The 19044-nt window shown below is 33.5% G+C and overlaps 1 protein-coding gene across 1 annotated transcript in view; it reads left to right on the plus strand.

The window, feature by feature from the left end:
- LOC149799876 (sodium leak channel NALCN-like) overlaps positions 1–16188 on the plus strand; it is a 158295-nt gene extending 142107 nt beyond the window's left edge. The window contains exons 38-41 of the mRNA XM_089959315.1: positions 1213–1363; positions 2313–2513; positions 9839–9944; positions 11949–16188. Coding sequence (XP_089815441.1) covers positions 1213–1363; positions 2313–2513; positions 9839–9944; positions 11949–12127 — 637 coding nt within the window. The 3' untranslated portion in view covers positions 12128–16188. The remainder of the gene's footprint in view (positions 1–1212; positions 1364–2312; positions 2514–9838; positions 9945–11948) is intronic.
- The last annotated feature ends 2856 nt before the right edge of the window (positions 16189–19044 follow it).

The raw sequence follows: 19044 nt of genomic DNA on the forward strand, positions 1-19044 counted from the left end.
GGTATGACTTATGAAGATTTTGCTTCATGGAGTTTGAACAATTTTGACAAGCCAGTCCTTTGAACATGTCTGTGTTCCACATGTAGTGGAGTTAGTTGACTGGCATGCTCAGTCTCTTTTTTCCCAATTCTGTTTATGTAAAATGGCCTTGCAAAGGAGATAGCTGAATCTTGTCAGGTCACTGATAGCTGCCCTGGCAGTTATCATGCCCCAGTCATAATACCACATTCTCAGCCCTGGGAATGACCTTACAACTTTCAGTGGATTAGCTTAGGAAACTTTTGCATCTAAGACAATAGCCAAATGCATGATCCCACTGGAATCTCCATGCACAGTAGGATAAATGTATATATTTATAGACAGAATCATAGCTTTTTTGTTTTTTGTTAGACCTGAATTCAGAAATAGCTAATGTGATCAGGTAGATATTTGTGGAGAAACATACTTTACTATAAAATTTCCTTAACTTTATATATGTGTGCTGTTACAACACTCTTAACTTGGCATGCTGGCAACCTTATAAGTTGTCAGTACAAGATTGAAAGTTGTGAAAGTATGGATGGATGGGCATGGGTTTATCATAGGAGAGGTACAGCAATTATAACCTTTCTTTTTGATTTCATAGAACTTGTACAACTAGAGTACAAAAATAAAACTCTATTCACAAGCTGTTTGAGGGATGGTCAAATTTTGATTATTTATGAGAGTTGGCTTATTAAGGGAAGTGCAGTTTTAGCCAGAAAGTGCAGTATTAAGAAAAATATAAAAATAATTGTAAATGATAGGTGGCTTTTGACCATTTTCGAAAGCTAGCAAGTTTTGCACTAAATTTCTCACACTAGTGCTTTTGAATTGAGATGATTTTATACCGTCTTGCTTGTAATCTGAATTGCAGAGATTTTTGTCAGAAATAGTGGCAGAGATGAAAAATTGCTCCAAAGCTTTAGAGCTGTACAGCATTGAATATAAGAATGCTCTGTATAGGAGAATGCTAGAAATTATGACTTTATTTTAATTCTTGATGACTGGTGAATGTTCAGTGAAAAGTTATTTCTAACTAGTCAGCTGATATATTGAAAAATCTAATCAGGAGGAAGAATATGTGAGGGTGTTTGGTTTAGCCCGGGTTAGAACAGTTAAAATATTGCCTTCAGAGCAGTGACAGTAATGGTGTATAGAAAATGTATGGTAAATGTCTTGATTTCCATACAGCATGCTATCCTACCGGTCTGTGGATATTAGGAAGAGCCTTCAGTTGGAGGAGCTGCTACTTAGAGAGGAACTTGAGTATGCCATAGAAGAGGAGGTGGCCAAACAAACAATCAGGGATTGGCTGGACAAATGTCTCAAGAGGATACGAGCTGTAAGCTTTTGTAAAGCATTTAGTATGGAGATAAGATTCATACCAACTTTTTCCACAGTTGTTATTTGTTATTTTATCCTGTGTCATTTAATTGGACTTTTAGTTCTACTAGTTATTGAACAGAACAGCTTATGTTGTAGTTTGTAGTCTGTCATTGGTCCATTAGCACAAGTGTTTTCACTACTCCTAATTTTCTTGGAGGATTGCCTTGAAATTTGACACACACACACACTGAAACAAAAACGCTGCTGCACTGAACTTCTTTCATGATCCCTACTCACCTAGATTGAATGGCTATATCAACATGTTTGTTTTACTAAAACACATCTTATGATGTCTAGTTGGTCCTAAATGAAACTGGTGCTGATGACCACCACAGCAGCTAGCTAGAAAATCTTGCTATTGCTTCTCCACATGATATTGACATGGAGATTTTGCTGCCAGATTTCTTATGATATCTATTTGATCCTTCTTGAAAATTGTACTCCACAGGCATCCAACATGGACAACACAGTGGCCATCTTAAAAATCTTGATATTGCTACTCTTGTTACTCTTTCTGAATGGATGTTCATATCAGCGTAAGTTTTTCACTACATAGACTTATGAAGTCTACTTGGTCCTAAATGAAAATGGTTCTGATCTGACATACAATATGGCCACCATGCAGTCATTTTAAAATCGTGTTATTGTTTTTTCTTTTGAACTGAAAGGAATATGAGCACGAGTTTTCACTAGAAGATTTCTTAATATATCAGATTATGTTTCAAAGCCTCAGAAACTTTTTTAGATGGCAAATTTTTGGCTTTCATGCACAATATGTTACAGGTATAGCTTTGAAATTTTCCAACATTTTGACATCTATTAAATACCGTACTTTCAGTTAAATACATTTTTCATCTTCATCTTATTTTTTAACATGATTTGCCATTGATTTATTTCACATACAGAAAGAGCACTCCAACTTGATCTCCAACTTGCGTGCCATGAATGAACCCCTGTTCACAGTGACTGAATTATCGGCTCTTAGTGCAGACACCAGTGGGGAGGGGAAGGAGGAACCAACATCCATGCCCCGATTGAGGAAGAAAGGAACTATTGAGCTCCAGCCTCCAAATATTCACATTGAACCACCACCACCCTCATCCAAGGTATTAAAAGTAATGTTACCAAAGCCTATGCATGTTCTCTAGAGTACTCTTTAGCTTGCATGTAAATAATACATGAAAGTTTACTCTATGGCCCCACATGTGCAAAGGTGGCTTTCCGTGATGTCAACCAATGGTCCTCAACCTTTTTTCCTCCTATAGGCACATTTGAGAGTTTATGAGAGTGGCAGGCACCAACCAGTTAACTTAAGCCAATTTTCCTTTTTCCTGACAAAGATATGGATACAGAATAATACACAAAATGTGTTTAATGGCACAAGAAACCATAAAATCAAAATATTAGGACTTACATTATTCATTATAACCTCTTTCTGCAGAAACATAAAACTTTGATTACTAAATTTAGGTGCCTAAAACACAGATACCTAAAAAAGCCTTGGCAGTCACCCTGGCATCCATGGGCACCTTGTTGGGAACCGCTTATGTAGATTGAGGGTTGAAGTTTGTACTTCACATTTGGATTAAATGTTAATGAAGGAATAATGTATTAATTTAACTTCTGTGTGTGTTGATTATCATGTGCCTGCCCTTAGCCAGTACTTTTCGACTCAGTTTTACTGAGTCTGTAATAATCCTGCCATAAGCAGAGCATATTATGTCATGTTGTCATTTGTTGCCAATTTTGTTTCTGTACATTAATGATTAAATCCTGTACTTTCAGTTACATACATTGTTCATCTTCACCTTATTTTTTAGCATATGTATATGATAATGGTTTTTGACACTAACTTTACATTGTCATTATTGTCAACAAACTTTGTAGATGGTCTGCACTTGTTACAAGAAAGAAGCCTTTTGTTTTCAAGTCAAATTTCAAGGTTGCTGTAACTGACAGAAATATAATTTTGCATAAAAACATTAGTTAACATTAAAGACCATGGAAATACCTGTCTGAAAGTCAGGTTTAAAATTTTCAAGAGTGCAAAAAGGGAGATAATTATTCCTGTTGTATCATGTCTTAATAAAAATGTACTAATGACAGCACTGAATTTACAATAAATAAAAATCTTAATTAAACTGCAATAAATGTAAAAATGTATGTAGAAGATATCAATATTTCCTTGAACTGATAAAGGAAATATTTCTTAAGTAGGAGACATACTGTCATGAGTCACAAAGCTTTGAGTAATAATACAAAGTATTTACAGCTAATGAGTGAAATATTTCCATATATCTACTAAAATCAAATGTAGATATACTTTTCTTTTTATGTTTTTTAAGTCAAAAACCATCAATTCACATTGCTTTTTTTCTGCATTCAATTCCAGTGAAAATACTTGTTAAAAAGATGACCTGAAATTTACAATACTTTTAGGAGAGCGACTATTACAGAATTTAACTTGTGCAAGTAATGCCTCAGATTGTGTATTTTGCCAAATTATTGACTGTTTCCAAATTAAATTGAGAAGATTTTTAATTTTGGAAACACATTTCTTGCATCGATTGATATAGGGAACATTGTTATGATGGGGGTAGTATGGCAACATGATAGAGCAGTCACATTCAGTAGATTTCAGAGTGTACCATCTTTAACCAAATGTTTTGAATGATTTCTGTACCCAAGTCTTGATTGTGACTTAATTTTCGTTTGCAATCAACACTCATCCGTTTCTACTTTCTGCTTAATTGTCAGATATGATTATGATTGTATTGAGAGTTAGAGTCGCAATTTTAACAATTTTATTACTATAAATAACCAAGCATTTTTCCAAACAAATTATGTTTCTCATAAGTGTAAATTGCATATGTTAATGTTTGCTAATGGTTTTTGACATTAATTTTACATTGTCATTATTGTGCAGTATTTTTCCATCATGCATGGCTTCATACTGCATGACATGTGAGTTAGGAACTACATCCCTCGATAACTTGCACCCATATAACTCGCAAACCTGATTATAATGCAGGGTCAGGCATTGATCCCATTTTTTTTTACCAGATAATACCCCAAAAATGGATCCCTATTTCTTGAGCTTCAAGAAAATCACAATCAAAATTGGTCACTGAAACATTGATATATCACTCATTTTATAGTCGAAAATGGTAGATAGGACCTGGAAATTTTAATCACCATTTTGAAATTATCAACTTTTAATAAGAAATCATATAATTGGTTACATTTTCTTTTAAAATGACATTCTTAGTACACCATAATTAAAGATATTTAAGGAAAGTTTGATCAATGAAAATGTCACTTACGCCTGGTGTAGGGAGTACATTAATATTTAAATGCCAAGTAAATAATTTTTATTAAGTGAAATTTGTGTTTTGATTCTATCTTGTAGTTCCTCTTAGTGTAATCATCATAAATGCAATCTGTATTAGGGGCCCCGAGTGGCCGAGTGGTCTAAAGCACTCTCTGTTACGGATCACTGCCATCTCACCTCTGTCTGCGTAGGTTCGAGTCTCGGATTTGCCTAATGTGGGTATGTGAGAAAGCTTGCTAGTAGCTTCTTGTGGGTCGGTGGTTCTTTCCGGTGTTTTCCCGGGTTCTTCCTTGACCATTAATACTGGCCGCCATGTATAGCCTATTGTGTGCTGAAAAATGGCGTTAAACCCTAAAAACAACAACAGCAATCTGTATTTAAACATAAAATGTGTCAATCTACAGTAACAGCTATGCCCAGAAGCGTTTCTCTGAGAACCTAATTATGTGTCAACAATGTTTTGATAACTGACTTGCAGAAGCATTTTTTGTATTGTTGCACTGAATTAAAAGCTGACCTCCTTTATATTATCATGTTAATTATGTCTTTTGAATCAAATAAAGGAGGTGGAATAAAAGAAAAGTTAAAAGACATGCAAATCCTACATACATAAAATCTAGCAGCTCCTGTCATATGTCGGGAGAACTCACTTCAGTTGATCAATCAAACACTTATAAAAGTTTTTGTGTATGTAACATAAATTAACTTAAATTAACTGACTCATTCATAACTGATCAAAGATAGCATGGCAACCAAGCGAAATGAATAAAGAGCTTGGTTTTGCAGATACGGACCATTGTTGGCAAGCCAGTTTAAAAGAATTCATGAACTGGCACTTAGAGTTATCCTCAAGGATGATAAGTTTCACTATTGCTTCCAATGAAATCGCAACATCGATATTGTACTAATTGAACAAGACAAAAATTGAGTGTCGACGTAGATGATTGTCTTACTAAATAAATGCCTCTAGGTTTTGAAAAAAGGAATCTTGTTTGATGGTGTATTAGCAGTTGGTCTAGTTCAACTGCTACTTTAACTCCGACTTGGCAGTATACTATTTGATACCACTACGAGAACCAAACTAATCAACAAAACAAAAAGTAGTGATGTAATACACAAATGTTTTTGTGTACACATGATGGTTGTTGAAACCAGTTGGAATGATCTTTCACATGTTGGACATTTTGAAAATAAATTTTATTTATTCACAATAACGAACAACTTTATTAGAAAAAGTGTGGTATTAATAATTATTATTGACATAATTGTAAAACAAAGATTCAGTCATTAAACAGCCCAGTTCCCTACCCGCATAAGGTTTTCTCAATATCTGAGCTGATTATTTCATTTTTTGGAGGTCCCTTGGTAACTCAACGCCCTCGTTTATAGCGCGGGCTATGTTTGTGGACCCTGTTGTGCATGAGTTATCGAGGGAGAGGTGTACTTTGATTGTTCACAAACAATGTACACTCATGTAGCATTTACTTTATCTTTTGATTTATTGGATTTGTTTTTGGATGGACTAAACAATCTGTTTGGTCCAATTGAAAGTAGAGATGATAAATTTAACAATGTTGATGAGTACACTTAGAAAATAATCATTCTGCCAATCAAATGAATGAACGTTGCATTTGCACTGTCCACAACAAATACCATTCTGATCATCTAAACAGTTTTGTTTGAGAAATGTTCATAATTTTTTGCAAATTGAATGGTTCAGATTATGACCTGTACTCTGTAGGGTTAATAAAAATAGCATAGTAAAATATATTAAGGCTAAGGGCTATACCATCTCACTCGGGTACGTCCCATGTTACAAGTGAGTTAAAAGGTTTTGGTTGAAAACCTAGAGCTTCTGAGCTAGTAAATCAAGACCACTAAGAAGTCTTATTTTTGCTGATGAAATGGACTGTCACACCACAGCTACTTTGCAGTTTTTCTCTTTTAAATTGTTTTACAATATTTGGATTTATGTTAGCGATAGAAGCCATACAGGTCATGTAAATAGCTGGGGTCCCTCCAACAAAAAGCATGCAGATGACAGTGCATATTGAAACGTAAGTCTTCCAAGCAGGTAATAAGAATGGCAATGATTATACTTACATTTTTTTATCTTGAATTGCCTCAAAATGTACTTTCTTAGTTATGCAAATCCAAATAACATGGCTTCCAAATTTGATACACATTGTGAAATTGTACCATAATTTTGACTACATTTCCAACAGAAATCACATTCTCCTCACTGCACTAAAAACTAAATGAATATGAAATTCCATAGCAACCAATATTTAATTTACATCTTTTTGAGAAATTCAGTTAAAATAATTCATATTTTCCCCACATCATGATTTCCAAACAGTGACAGAACAAGAACATACATGCATTTGAATCAAGGCAACTGCCTCCACTGCTCCCATCACATGTACATTGTACAAAATTGACTTGGCTAATAAATTCAGTCCAACACAATTAGTTAGACTGACTGAAAACAAAATCTATCTGTTCCGGACCAACTGAAAACATTGTTTTAATGCATATTCATTCGTAATATGACTCCAAATTTTAATTTTTAAGTAGACCAAAATGAGAATTATTAAGAAATGAATAACTCAACATGGTACCAAGTTCATGGTTGCTGGATGGTGCTATATGCACATTAATATTGTTACTGTGTATTGATGAATGTATAGATGTGTAGTTACTTTGGAATCCAGCATAAATTCAGTTCTTTTTTTCTTATGCTGTGTTCTTTTTATTCAACCTTTGGTAGAAAAACAGAATGAGTATATAATAAAAAGGTTGCTATGTTTGTTTGGGAAAATATGAACTCATATTTTTCTGGGTAATACTTCACCCCTAAAGTCATGTAGTATTGTTCAGAAAAACTTGTTCATATTTTCCCATACAAATGCACTAACCTATAAATACTGTATGGGTGGAAGAATATCGAATAGCAAGTTCAATCATCAATAAATTCATATGGAAAACTAATAATTCAGAACAGTTAATATTTGAAGCCTACATTATTTTTGTTTAGAATTCCCATTTAGGCATTTTTTTATGGTGCATACTTATTGATAAACTAAAAAGTATACTAGACGGTCTGTAGTCTTGACACATTTGAAGATCTATTCATCATGATGGGTAGAGCATACTTGTGAACTTTCCAGATGGGAAGGATTTCCTCCCGAGATGACGGGTGTCTCCTAGTTATCCTGTCACTCTCAATGTTCACAGTGTTTAGTTTTTCCATATTTTTTCACACCTTGCTTCCAGTATAGTCCATTTGTGGTAATAATGACTGTGGTACAGCATAGTAAAACATATTAGATGCGACAACGAATCTGCTATCATTGAAATCCATGTTCACAGAATCTACATCAAAATGTGGATAAAGATATGTGCTGAGACACTCATTGCCTACTTTTTAGTCAGAGATAATCTCCTGTTTATAGTAGCAGATTATTTTTCAAATCTTGTCTAAATAATGTTCCCTGATCCTGAAATAATGCGAAAGTTTTCATACAAACAGACAAACATGGCTGACAACTAATCAATAATAATCTAAGTTTTGGGTCCTCATTTAATTAAGACAGTCAGAAATGTGTTACAGTGAAAACATTCACCATTCTCATTGAAGCAAGACAGTCAGAAATGTGTTATAGGGAAAACATTCACCATTCTCATTGAAGCAAGATAGTCAGAAATGTATTACAGTGAAAACATTCAACATTCTCATTGAAGCAAGACAGTCAGAAATGTGTTACAGTGAAAACATTCACCATTCTCATTGAAGCAAGACAGTCAGAAATGTGTTACAGTGAAAACATTCATCATTCTCATTGATGCAAGACAGTCAGAAATGTGTTACAGTGAAAACATTCAACATTCTCATTGAAGCAAGACAGTCAGAAATGTGTTACAGTGAAAACATTCACCATTCTCATTGAATTAAGATAGTCAGAAATGTGTTATAGGGAAAACATTCAACATTCTCATTGAAGCAAGATAGTCAGAAATGTGTTACAGTGAAAACATTCACCATTCTCATTGAAGCAAGACAGTCAGAAATGTGTTACAGTGAAAACATTCACCATTCTCATTGAAGCAAGACAGTCAGAAATGTGTTACAGTGAAAACATTCACCATTCTTATTGAAGCAAGACAGTCAGAAATGTGTTACAGTGAAAACATTCAACATTCTCATTGATGCAAGACAGTCAGAAATGTGTTACAGTGAAAACATTCAACATTCTCATTGAATTAAGATAGTCAGAAATGTGTTACAGTGAAAACATTCACCATTCTCATTGAAGCAAGACAGTCAGAAATGTGTTACAGTGAAAACATTCAACATTCTCATTGAATTAAGACAGTCAGAAATGTGTTACAGTGAAAACATTAACATTCTCATTGAATTAAGACAGTCAGAAATGTGTTACAGTGAAAACATTCACCATTCTCATTGAAAATCCTCCCTTTTTTGTAGTCAAAACTTCTGACCAAATTTTGCAAAATCTTTGATTTCTCCTAAGGTGAGTTCTCAATTCTTTCACATGTATGGGAAGGTGGAGGAGAGAAAATGCAGAAAAAAATGAAATAGGTCCAAATATGGAACTACAGATTTGATTAATATATATATAAAGGCAGATTGCTAAATAGAGATCCATTTCAAAAGTGATATCACCGCTGTGGCTTTATAACTGGCATTATCACAGTGGCTGTATCCTTTTTCTGCCACTGATATATTTCAGTATCTTATTATGAAGAATATAATTAATGTTGAGTTTTTGTCAGCAATTTTTATTTCTTAGTGATACAAGCAAGATGTTACCATATCAGTTTGTCATGCAGAAGGGCTTTTTACTATCACAATTTAACTGCAGCCTGAAAATAACCAGTTTTCACTTTATTTATCATTCATTATTTTTATTTGCTGCAATTTACTTTTGCATTATCCATTTTTTTTTACAAATTTATTATTTCATTTGCAGTCATATTTTATTCCATTTTTGTTTTGATGTTCAAACTACCCATTTAAGGGTTTGTATGAATTGAGCAAATCATCAGTGATTCTGTCATCAATGATTTTCCTTTTAGTCCCCATCTATAAGACGTTACTTGACTCCCACCCTCAGTGATGGAGCAGTCAGAGTTGAGAAGGAGAGAGCAGGCCTAAAGAAGAGACCTGGAAGACACAGCACAGGTAGAAATTTAGTGTACTTTGCCATGTATAATGTACATAGACTTTGATCTGGCTTTTCAGGTTTATACAGACTCTTATTCACCATCAAATGGTGATGTCATCACACATCATTGAAAAAGATTTAAATATCCTTATCTAAGCATAAATGCTCAACAGAATTTAACAAGCTTTGACAGAAAGGATCCTTGCTTAATGGATTTTAAGTATTGGACACAAAATGCTGATGTTCTATTTAAATAAGATACTGAAACTAGAAAAACCATGCTGTGGATCCAGATTCCTTTTCTAGCCCATTTGGGTCTCAATTTTTATCTGCTTGCCATATCCAGATTCAAAGAGAAATTTTAATGTTGGAAACCACCAAATATTGGATGTCTAACCAGTTGCCTTTGCTTGTGCTGGAGAAGGGTTTTAACACATATCAGCAGAGTTGCAAATAGACAATAGTAGTCAAATGCTGTGTCATCAGTTTCATGCTGGATAAAAGGGTGATTTTTTATAATCATGATGAGGTCAATTTAGAGCTTTTATGTGGAGAATACTTCTGTTTTTTGTTTTCATGAACTATTATATTGTATGTCTTGTCTTTCATGACCATATTGCCATTTTTCGTATTTTAGACAATCTCATAATCATATATGTACCTGAATAGTAATTGTGTCATTTTAGCATGCAAAATTATAGCTAAACCTAACACCAAGACAAACAAAGTTGGAATTGATCATCTTGGGGCCATTTCATGTAAGTATATCTAGGAGGGATCAAATGTCAGATGTTTTCTTTGAGACTGTTACTCAGTCAGGTTAACATAGACTCAACAACCTTTATCATCTAAGAGAATAAGCTCTTTGCAACAGGAAAAAGACATAAAGACAAAATAAATCCCAAAATGTGATGTTATATATAGGTAAAATAACCTATATTAGACAATAGTGTGAGATCCTATGGCATTCGCTGGCACTTTTTTAAAATCTTGGTCTTTGAGGAATGACTACTCTCCTTTTTGTAATTATTCATTGCTGGATTATGTTCAACAACATCACAGTCAACTAAGTAATTTGCAGTATAGTTATGCTTTTGTACTATTTTGAGAGAGCTTATCCTGATCAGTAATTTCCTGCATACACAAAGAAGATTTATTGGTAACTTGTTGATTCATATTCCATTTTTCTTTACTTCATACTTTTGAAAGGATTGTGTTATTAGAGGTTCTGGTATGTAATAAACAGCTTTTGCCCTCATTCTTAATTAAATTTAGAGGAATCTAAATGACTTGAATTTAGATGCCTTACGCAAAAATGGCTTATTGGGATAAACATATAATTTTTGTTTAATGTTAAGATCAAAGAATTAACGAAGTTGAAAATAATTTAAGATTTACATTTTCATTTTCTTTTTCATTCACTATAATAATGTTTAATGTACAGAGACATTTTTATCAGACTTTGTTAATAATGTTATTTTGTATCATCCTCATCAGCCCTAGAGCGATTGGTATGCTTGAGACCACGTTTGTGGTGTTGGCTGTTTCTGTATATAACAGAGAGCACTATCGTCACAGATCTGCTGTCACATTTCACTCTAGAACATTTCAGTCATCAGTGAATACATGCACTTTTAATTTTTAATGCTGTTCCTGCATCATTAAAAAAAATATTGAAGAAATCATTTGGATTCTATAGCTTCAAACTGTTGCTTATGTTGCTATTAGTGATGGCATGTCAGACGTTGTGATATCAGTGTAATAAGTGTGAGATAATAACAGCATGCTTGAGATCAGATCAAAATGGCTGCTATTTACATCTGATGTATTTCTTCAGCATGTGACAAAAAAGGCAGAATACATTTCATTTGGGCATAAACTCCAGTTTTCTGTCCCATTATATGACGGTAGATCTCAATATGTGGTTTACATTCACTTGTGTGCTGTAGATGGTATACATGGTAATTTGTTATTCCCACTCGATCAGCAGTTAATGGTTTGGTTGACTTACATTATAACAGGTACAAAGACTCTTGGAGTTGGGCTCAGCCTTGGTCATTCAATCATGGAGGCAAGCACAGAGAATTTGTCCACTGTTGCTGCAGATGGTCCTGAAGTCACTCATCTCATTGGGAAAAATGTTGCATGTGACATATCCCCCTGGTGGAAAGATCAGCTGTTAATGGATGGCCAGGAGTAGAATTTTGTAAATTAATTACACATACATTGTAAAGTTGCCATCTTGCTGTAACCAATTCTCAAAATCTTGTGAAAGTTTAATTTGTGAAATTACCTGTATTGGTTCATGATTTTGGTTCTTTTACACTAATTTTGTCACATTTGCACATGTCCAGTTATTTGTAACCATATTTGTTGTAGTCATTATATCTTGAAATGATGAAAGAAAGAAAGAAACTTAATGCAGTCGAGATTATTACATTAAGTCATACTGTAGAAAGAAAATATAATTTTGTTTCTAACTGAAAAAAGAGAATATAGGTACATTTGTAACTATGTCAAAGATATATCATTGCTGAACATTTATCATCCTCTTGTTTAGGAACTTGGGAGGTGATATAGCATTTTGCCATTTTTATTTCAGATCATGTATTAAGGCCCAATCATACGAAAGTCACTGTGATCTTGTTATCACCACTCCTTCTGAATGGATGGACGTTTTACATTGTCTAGTTTTAAATGAAAATGATGCCAATCTAATGTCTGCAATATCTGCCACAGTTGCCTTCTTGAAAATCATTTTTTTTTTTGCTACACCTCTTAAATGGAAAGTCGGATGGTGACTGGTTGGTTCTAAATGAAAATTGTTTTGCTCAGACATCCACTAATGCCATGACAACAGCCATCTCGAAATTCTTGTTGCTACGTATCCTGAACAGAGTGTCATATCAGCATGGGCTTTTCACTAGAAGACTTATTATGGTGTTTGATTGGTCATAAATAAAAATGGTATTGATATCCAATATGGTCACCCCAGTGGCCTTCTTGAACTGTCTGCTGCTGTTCTTCCTTGTGTGAGATTCATGTTAACATAGACTTTTCACCAGAAGACATATCATGTATGATTGGTACTAGATAAAAATGGTGTTGCTCTGAGATCCAGTATTGCCTCCAGGGAAGCCATTTTGTTGCTGCTACTCCCTCCTAAATGAAAAGTCATGGATTCTGGTTTGTCCTGAATAAAATGAGTGCTTGTGTCTAATTGAGCTGCAACAGTGGCTAATTTGGATCTGTTTTCGTTTAAGAATATAAGATGGTTTCAACACTGAATAATTAAAGATAAAAAATAGTCTTCCTGGATATTCTTCTCAGACAGTAGTGTGTTAGTTTTTGAGGGAGTCTTGTGGTCATAGACAGAAATGTTATTGCTACTCCTCCTAAACTGCATGTAGGATTGGTATGAAACTTGACATTCAATATGACCACCATGTTGAGATTTTTGTTGTTGCTACTCCTACATAGATGATCCTAACAACATGGGGGTTTTCACTAAAAGGCTTCTTATGATGTCTATTTGGTTTTGAATAACAATGCTTCCCAGCTGATATCTAATATAGCCACCATGGTGGCCTTCTTTCGAATCTTATAGAAAAAAAGTTTTTTTTAACATGGGATTTTCACCAAAAGATTTATATTAATGTCTAGTTGGTCCTAAATAAATTTGATGGCAATTGGATAACCATTTTGGCAACCATGGTAGCCCTTAATTAAATCTTATCACTGCTTCATTTCTGAATGGATGGCCAGTACGTTTCACCTAAAGTATTAGTATTTAGATAGTTCTGAATGAAAATCGTGCTGATCTTACATCAAAATGTGACCGTCATGGTGGTCATGTTGAGAATAGCTCAAGAATATCAGATATGGTTTCAACAACTAAGCAGTTTTAAAAAAAATGGTCTCATCTTGGGCTCCAGGAAATTATTTTCATTAATAAGAGCATTAGCCCCTTCAAGGGACTCTTGTTTCATTATACTTTCTCATAAATCATTAGTTGATAATTTATTTCCGTGAGCTTTTGCTGAGGAAAAACTTATAATCATACAGAGATAGATAAGCTGAAACGCTTGCCAGAACACTCAAAGGAAATATTGAAAATCCTTGCTTTGAATTCAGACTCAAAACCTTGTCTGCTGGAAAATGGTCTTGGTAAATGATGTTGGATTCATGTGTTCATGCTAAAGAATCCCACTTTTGATAAAACATTCTTGTTAAAACTGCAGTCAGTTGATTTATTTAAAAACTTGTGCTGAATTATGTTGTAGACAGTCTTATAGAAGATGATGCATATGAATCTTTAGTAGCTTATAAAGATCTTCAAAAGAATTTAAAAAAGATAAAGTAAAGATCTTGTGATGCTTATTTTTAAAAAATATCTGAATTGCTTATGCTGTTTGACCTTTTTTTTGGGTTGTTTTTAATGTGATGTTTATAATCCTTTATTTTTCTTCTTGTTTTCAGCATCACAGTTACACAAAGTTTGCTACATTCAGATATTTCTGAGACTCTTGAGAAGATTTTGAATCCTTCTTGCTTTGTCTTTCAGTTCTTTGGATCTGGATTTTTTATTCATAGCTTTAACAATTTTTCAGTCATATCAATGTGATGTCTGCATTGTGGCAGTTTATAGTGATGTCTAGCAATGGGGCATTGTGACGCATACATGTAGCAGCTCTTTCAGTTCTGAATCTTCCATTGTAATGTGACACATAAAGCAACTGTAAAAACAATACCTATATTTATTCTGAAGAACATTTCTAGAAACATAATATTTGTGATAAAATTGAAGTCTATTTATGTGTCCAAATTTTGTTATAGACTTTTGTCCATAAAGATGCAACAGTTGTGTAGAAAAGGTTTTTAAAATAGTTGGTTTATATTATGCAGTCATTGATTCTTAGAGGTAGGTGCTTTGTAGTGGTAAGAATCGGTTGGTGTTACCATTTTAGCTTTCTATAGCACATGATAATTAGACAAATTTAAAAAAAGCTTTGTGTAGAGATTATTGTTTAATTAGATATTATTTAGTTGGAAAGGTTCAGTTTGAAACGTGTGGAACTTACTTAAGTGATGGGGAAACAAATTTGGTAATGGTTCTTTAAGCTTGGCAAACAGTATGTGTTGGAATACATTGATTTACTTCCCATTTATAACTTGAATGTGTTGAAGCTATTCATAAAGTTGCCTGACTATTTTATTTGCTTAGATTTAGGAATGTATTTACATTTTTCTTAATAGGTAGCACAGAACATTTGTTTCTAAACATTATTCATAGCTGATTGATTTTGTCAGTTGAATTGGTATGTCCTTGGGAAGGCACTTAGCTCCCATTTTTCAGAATGATATAACCAGCAGTGTGCTAAAAGTGGCACTAAAACAGCCAGTCAAGGATTCTTATTTTATATGCTTACTTTCACATTTGAGATTCTAGTCAATCTGACTGCTTTCCAGTTATTTAACAAAACATTCATCATTATTACATGTTCCATTTTTGACACCATGTTTTAATAAGAATTGACGTCCAATCAGGATAAACAAAAATGCTAAGTATTTTGTTGAAACATTTCTTTTCTTTGTGAAGTGCTGTGTTTGCAATAAGACCAAGAAAAATAAATATATATATTTCCTATTGCACTTGTTTTAAAATTAGGGTAGGCAGGTCATTTTTAAAAAATAAATATATATATATTTAATCTTTTCTTTTTTTAATGTGAGAAACAGTTAGTGGGCTAACTGGAAACATACATCTTATTTTGTTTGGCCTTAGGACATGTACAGATAGTATATGGACTTGCAAGAGTTTACTCTTTATAGATGGACAGATATAAAGATTAATAAAAGATATACATAATTAAATGTGTAATGAATCAGGTGGTCTATATACAGATCTTTGTATATTTCTGTATATTCATTGAATTGTATGTATGTATATATGTATTTACTGCTAATTTTGTTGGTGAAATTAAAGTTTTTTCAGTTTTATATGACATTCAAAATATTTATGGATTTGTTGCAGCATTATACAAGGAACTTCACATCTTGTGATTTTTGATATGTTGAATCCAATGATTATACATGTGTATATATTAATCATTCAAACTATGATTATTTATTTTCTTTATTGTGTCTAACTAAAGCGTATCTATTGGCAAGTACATTTAACTTGCATTAATGATGTGGCTGCAGAGGGATTTTAGTCATTCTGTGAGTATATAGTGTTTGAATAAATATTTATTACCATGATGTTTGTTTTGTTAATAGAATTTCAGGATATTTATAGAATAATTCATGTTATAATTGGATAAAGAGAAGTAGCCATGTTTGAGATATTTACAGTCTCACCTGTAATGATTTTATTATGGTCACCAGGTCTCAACATCTATTCTAATTCCTGACCCATTTCCTATATAAAATTGATGTAGGTATTGGCCACCTGCTTTACATGGCCAGATGTGTCATAACCAAAAAATGGTTTCTCACTTCTTTAAGGGTCACTGATGTGTATCCACAGTGATCACTGTTTTATGAGAAAGACATTTTGCAAGATAAAGGCTCATCATGTGAATCCATGAGTAAAACATTTCTTGTTGTGCTTGTACTCACCATACTCTGGTCACACTGCAACTCAAAGATGTTATTATGTAAGATGTGAAAGATGGAGAGTTTTGATCATTAGAGACGAGGGTCAGTGGAATTCTTTGCTGGATGGTGGGAAAATCAGTCATCTTTTTGCAGCAGAAGTGGAATCATCTTTGCGCCAGTGTGACAAGTCTTGTTTTCAATTTCTTCATCCATCTGTTTGTTTTTTTGCCTCTGCATCAAAACTTCCTCTGATGAAAAAGTTTGTTTACATCAAATGTCTTTCATCATTTAAAAAAGTTGTTTGTAAGGCAGGTGAAGTTTCATTTCATGTGCTACTAATAATAGAAACATTATGTTTCTTTTCATTCCCATTATTGCATGTCTCTTACACAAGTGAACTGTCTTTGATCTGAGCTGAGGAACTGGTTATTCCAGATATTGTTTGAAGTGGGAACAGCTGTGTCCAAGTCTGATTGTACAAGCTGGCTGAATAAATAGTCATTTATGAATTTCACAATGATATTTAAGTTGTCAATTAAAAGTAAAATTAGTTTCTAATCATGGCACACAAAAACACAGATCAGTGATTTTTGTTTCTAAGAGTCAGTGATCATTTTTAAGTTATAGGATGGATTAAAGTGAACAGGTGATAGTAATCTTATGGAGTGTCTAACTTGTACATGTATTTTACAATTGTGTTCAGAAGTGCACAAAAGAAAATCTGTTGATACAATAATAATAATAATAATAATAATAATAATAATAATTATAAAATTTAATGCATTATAATTGTTCAAAGTCCAAGTTAGAAAGGTGAAACTGTATATATAGGTCACCGGTTGATAGATTCCAGTTCGATCTTTTCCCATTGGTGGCTGCTATTGGCAGATATGACTTGTAAGGACTGTACAACTATACTTGTCATCACAACAAATTTCTTACCAAGAAAACAAATATTTTAAATAATTTTGTTATTAGATGTGAATGCTAGGGCTGTTGCATTTAAACATACACCATTCCCAGGAAAGACACATTAAAAAAATATGTGCCAGGGTACTCTAATTACATATGAAAATTATACAAATTTCTAAATTGCATCTATGGGTGACTACTCTACATTGAAAGTGCCTTCCCTGGGTCCCAAGCATATTTTACTGGAACAGCCATAATAATAATTCAAAACAAAATAAACAATAATTCTTCTGTTGAAGTGATAGAATCTCTTCTACAACCTATAAATTCAAGTCCTGACGAAATTGTCATTTTCTGCATAACCATGAAAATTTATATTGATTGAAATAAATATGTTCACAGTAACATACATGCCAACCATTACATTTTTGTCATAATCTGTATGCTTTTTTTCCACTAAATTACACCTTGCGCATAAATGGGTTACACGTTTTTGGTAGATCTCCTTCCAAAAAATTAATAATTTGTTTTCTCATTTTTATTAACATCCCATTAATCCCACAGACCGTATTACAGAAGAGATGGCTTCTATATAACTACAACATTAGAGTACAGTACACTTGTCCATAGACTTGCATGCACTTTCATAACAGCAGTATGTTCTATTTATAGTACCTGCCCTATTTCCAAGAAACATGCAGGTTCTACTTTCAAACTTTTTACCTTGGCTTCTATTTATAGCAGCTGTATGGCTTAGTGAGGAGAGAACTGACTAGTTTACTTACTTGTAATCTTTGCTCGTAAATTCTTTGTTAAGATTAATATCTGGTGCAGAACCAGTCTGTAGGTATTTGGCACTAAAGGTCGTGTCAGATTTATTCCAGTTGATGCGTGTGTTAGAGCAAAAATGTTTTTAAAATAATTTCACAGATGGATTAGGAAAAGATGAAAAATCAATTCAGAAATGAATACATAAATTACACAATACAGTGTTCCATTTTAGGACAGCTTCACGCACCTTGGAGGCTGTGTGGAAAGGATTTTATTACTGGTCATGGTGGTAAAACAAAGAAGCCTTGAATTAGCTCGTTTTACTAACTACAGTACTAAGGTAACTTCTTTTTTGCAGCAGAACTAAATTGGTGGACACAAATTTTATAAATGTAGAGGCATTAAGGACCGAGTTCTTAATAGAACATAGACTACCCCTAGAGGTTGAAGACTACATTGGTCCTTTGTTCAAATGGATGTGTCCTGATTCCAAAATTGCAGAAAATATGTATGTGCAAGAACAATCATCCAATATTGTTAGGTGTTTAGCAGAAGGTACTTCACTTAAAATTGTAGAAGCCATGAAAATTGGGCCGTTTAGTATTGCAACAGACAGGAGTAGTGATTATGATGACAAAACATTATGCCCAGTCCGTGTAAGACACATTGACAATTTCTTTTTTATAAAACTACATGCATTTTTGTATTTGATTAAATGCTAAATTGTACGTTTTTGCACATTTATTTCTTCCTAAAGGGGAAATCCAACAAGCTCTTGCTAGCAGAACTTTTGCTGCCCACCTATCTCAAACACATGAGTACCAAACTTGTGAA

Source organism: Sinohyriopsis cumingii, chromosome 5, assembly GCF_028554795.1.
Source record: "Sinohyriopsis cumingii isolate HCF-2022 chromosome 5, ASM2855479v2, whole genome shotgun sequence".
Taxonomy (NCBI): Eukaryota; Metazoa; Mollusca; class Bivalvia; order Unionida; family Unionidae; genus Sinohyriopsis; species Sinohyriopsis cumingii.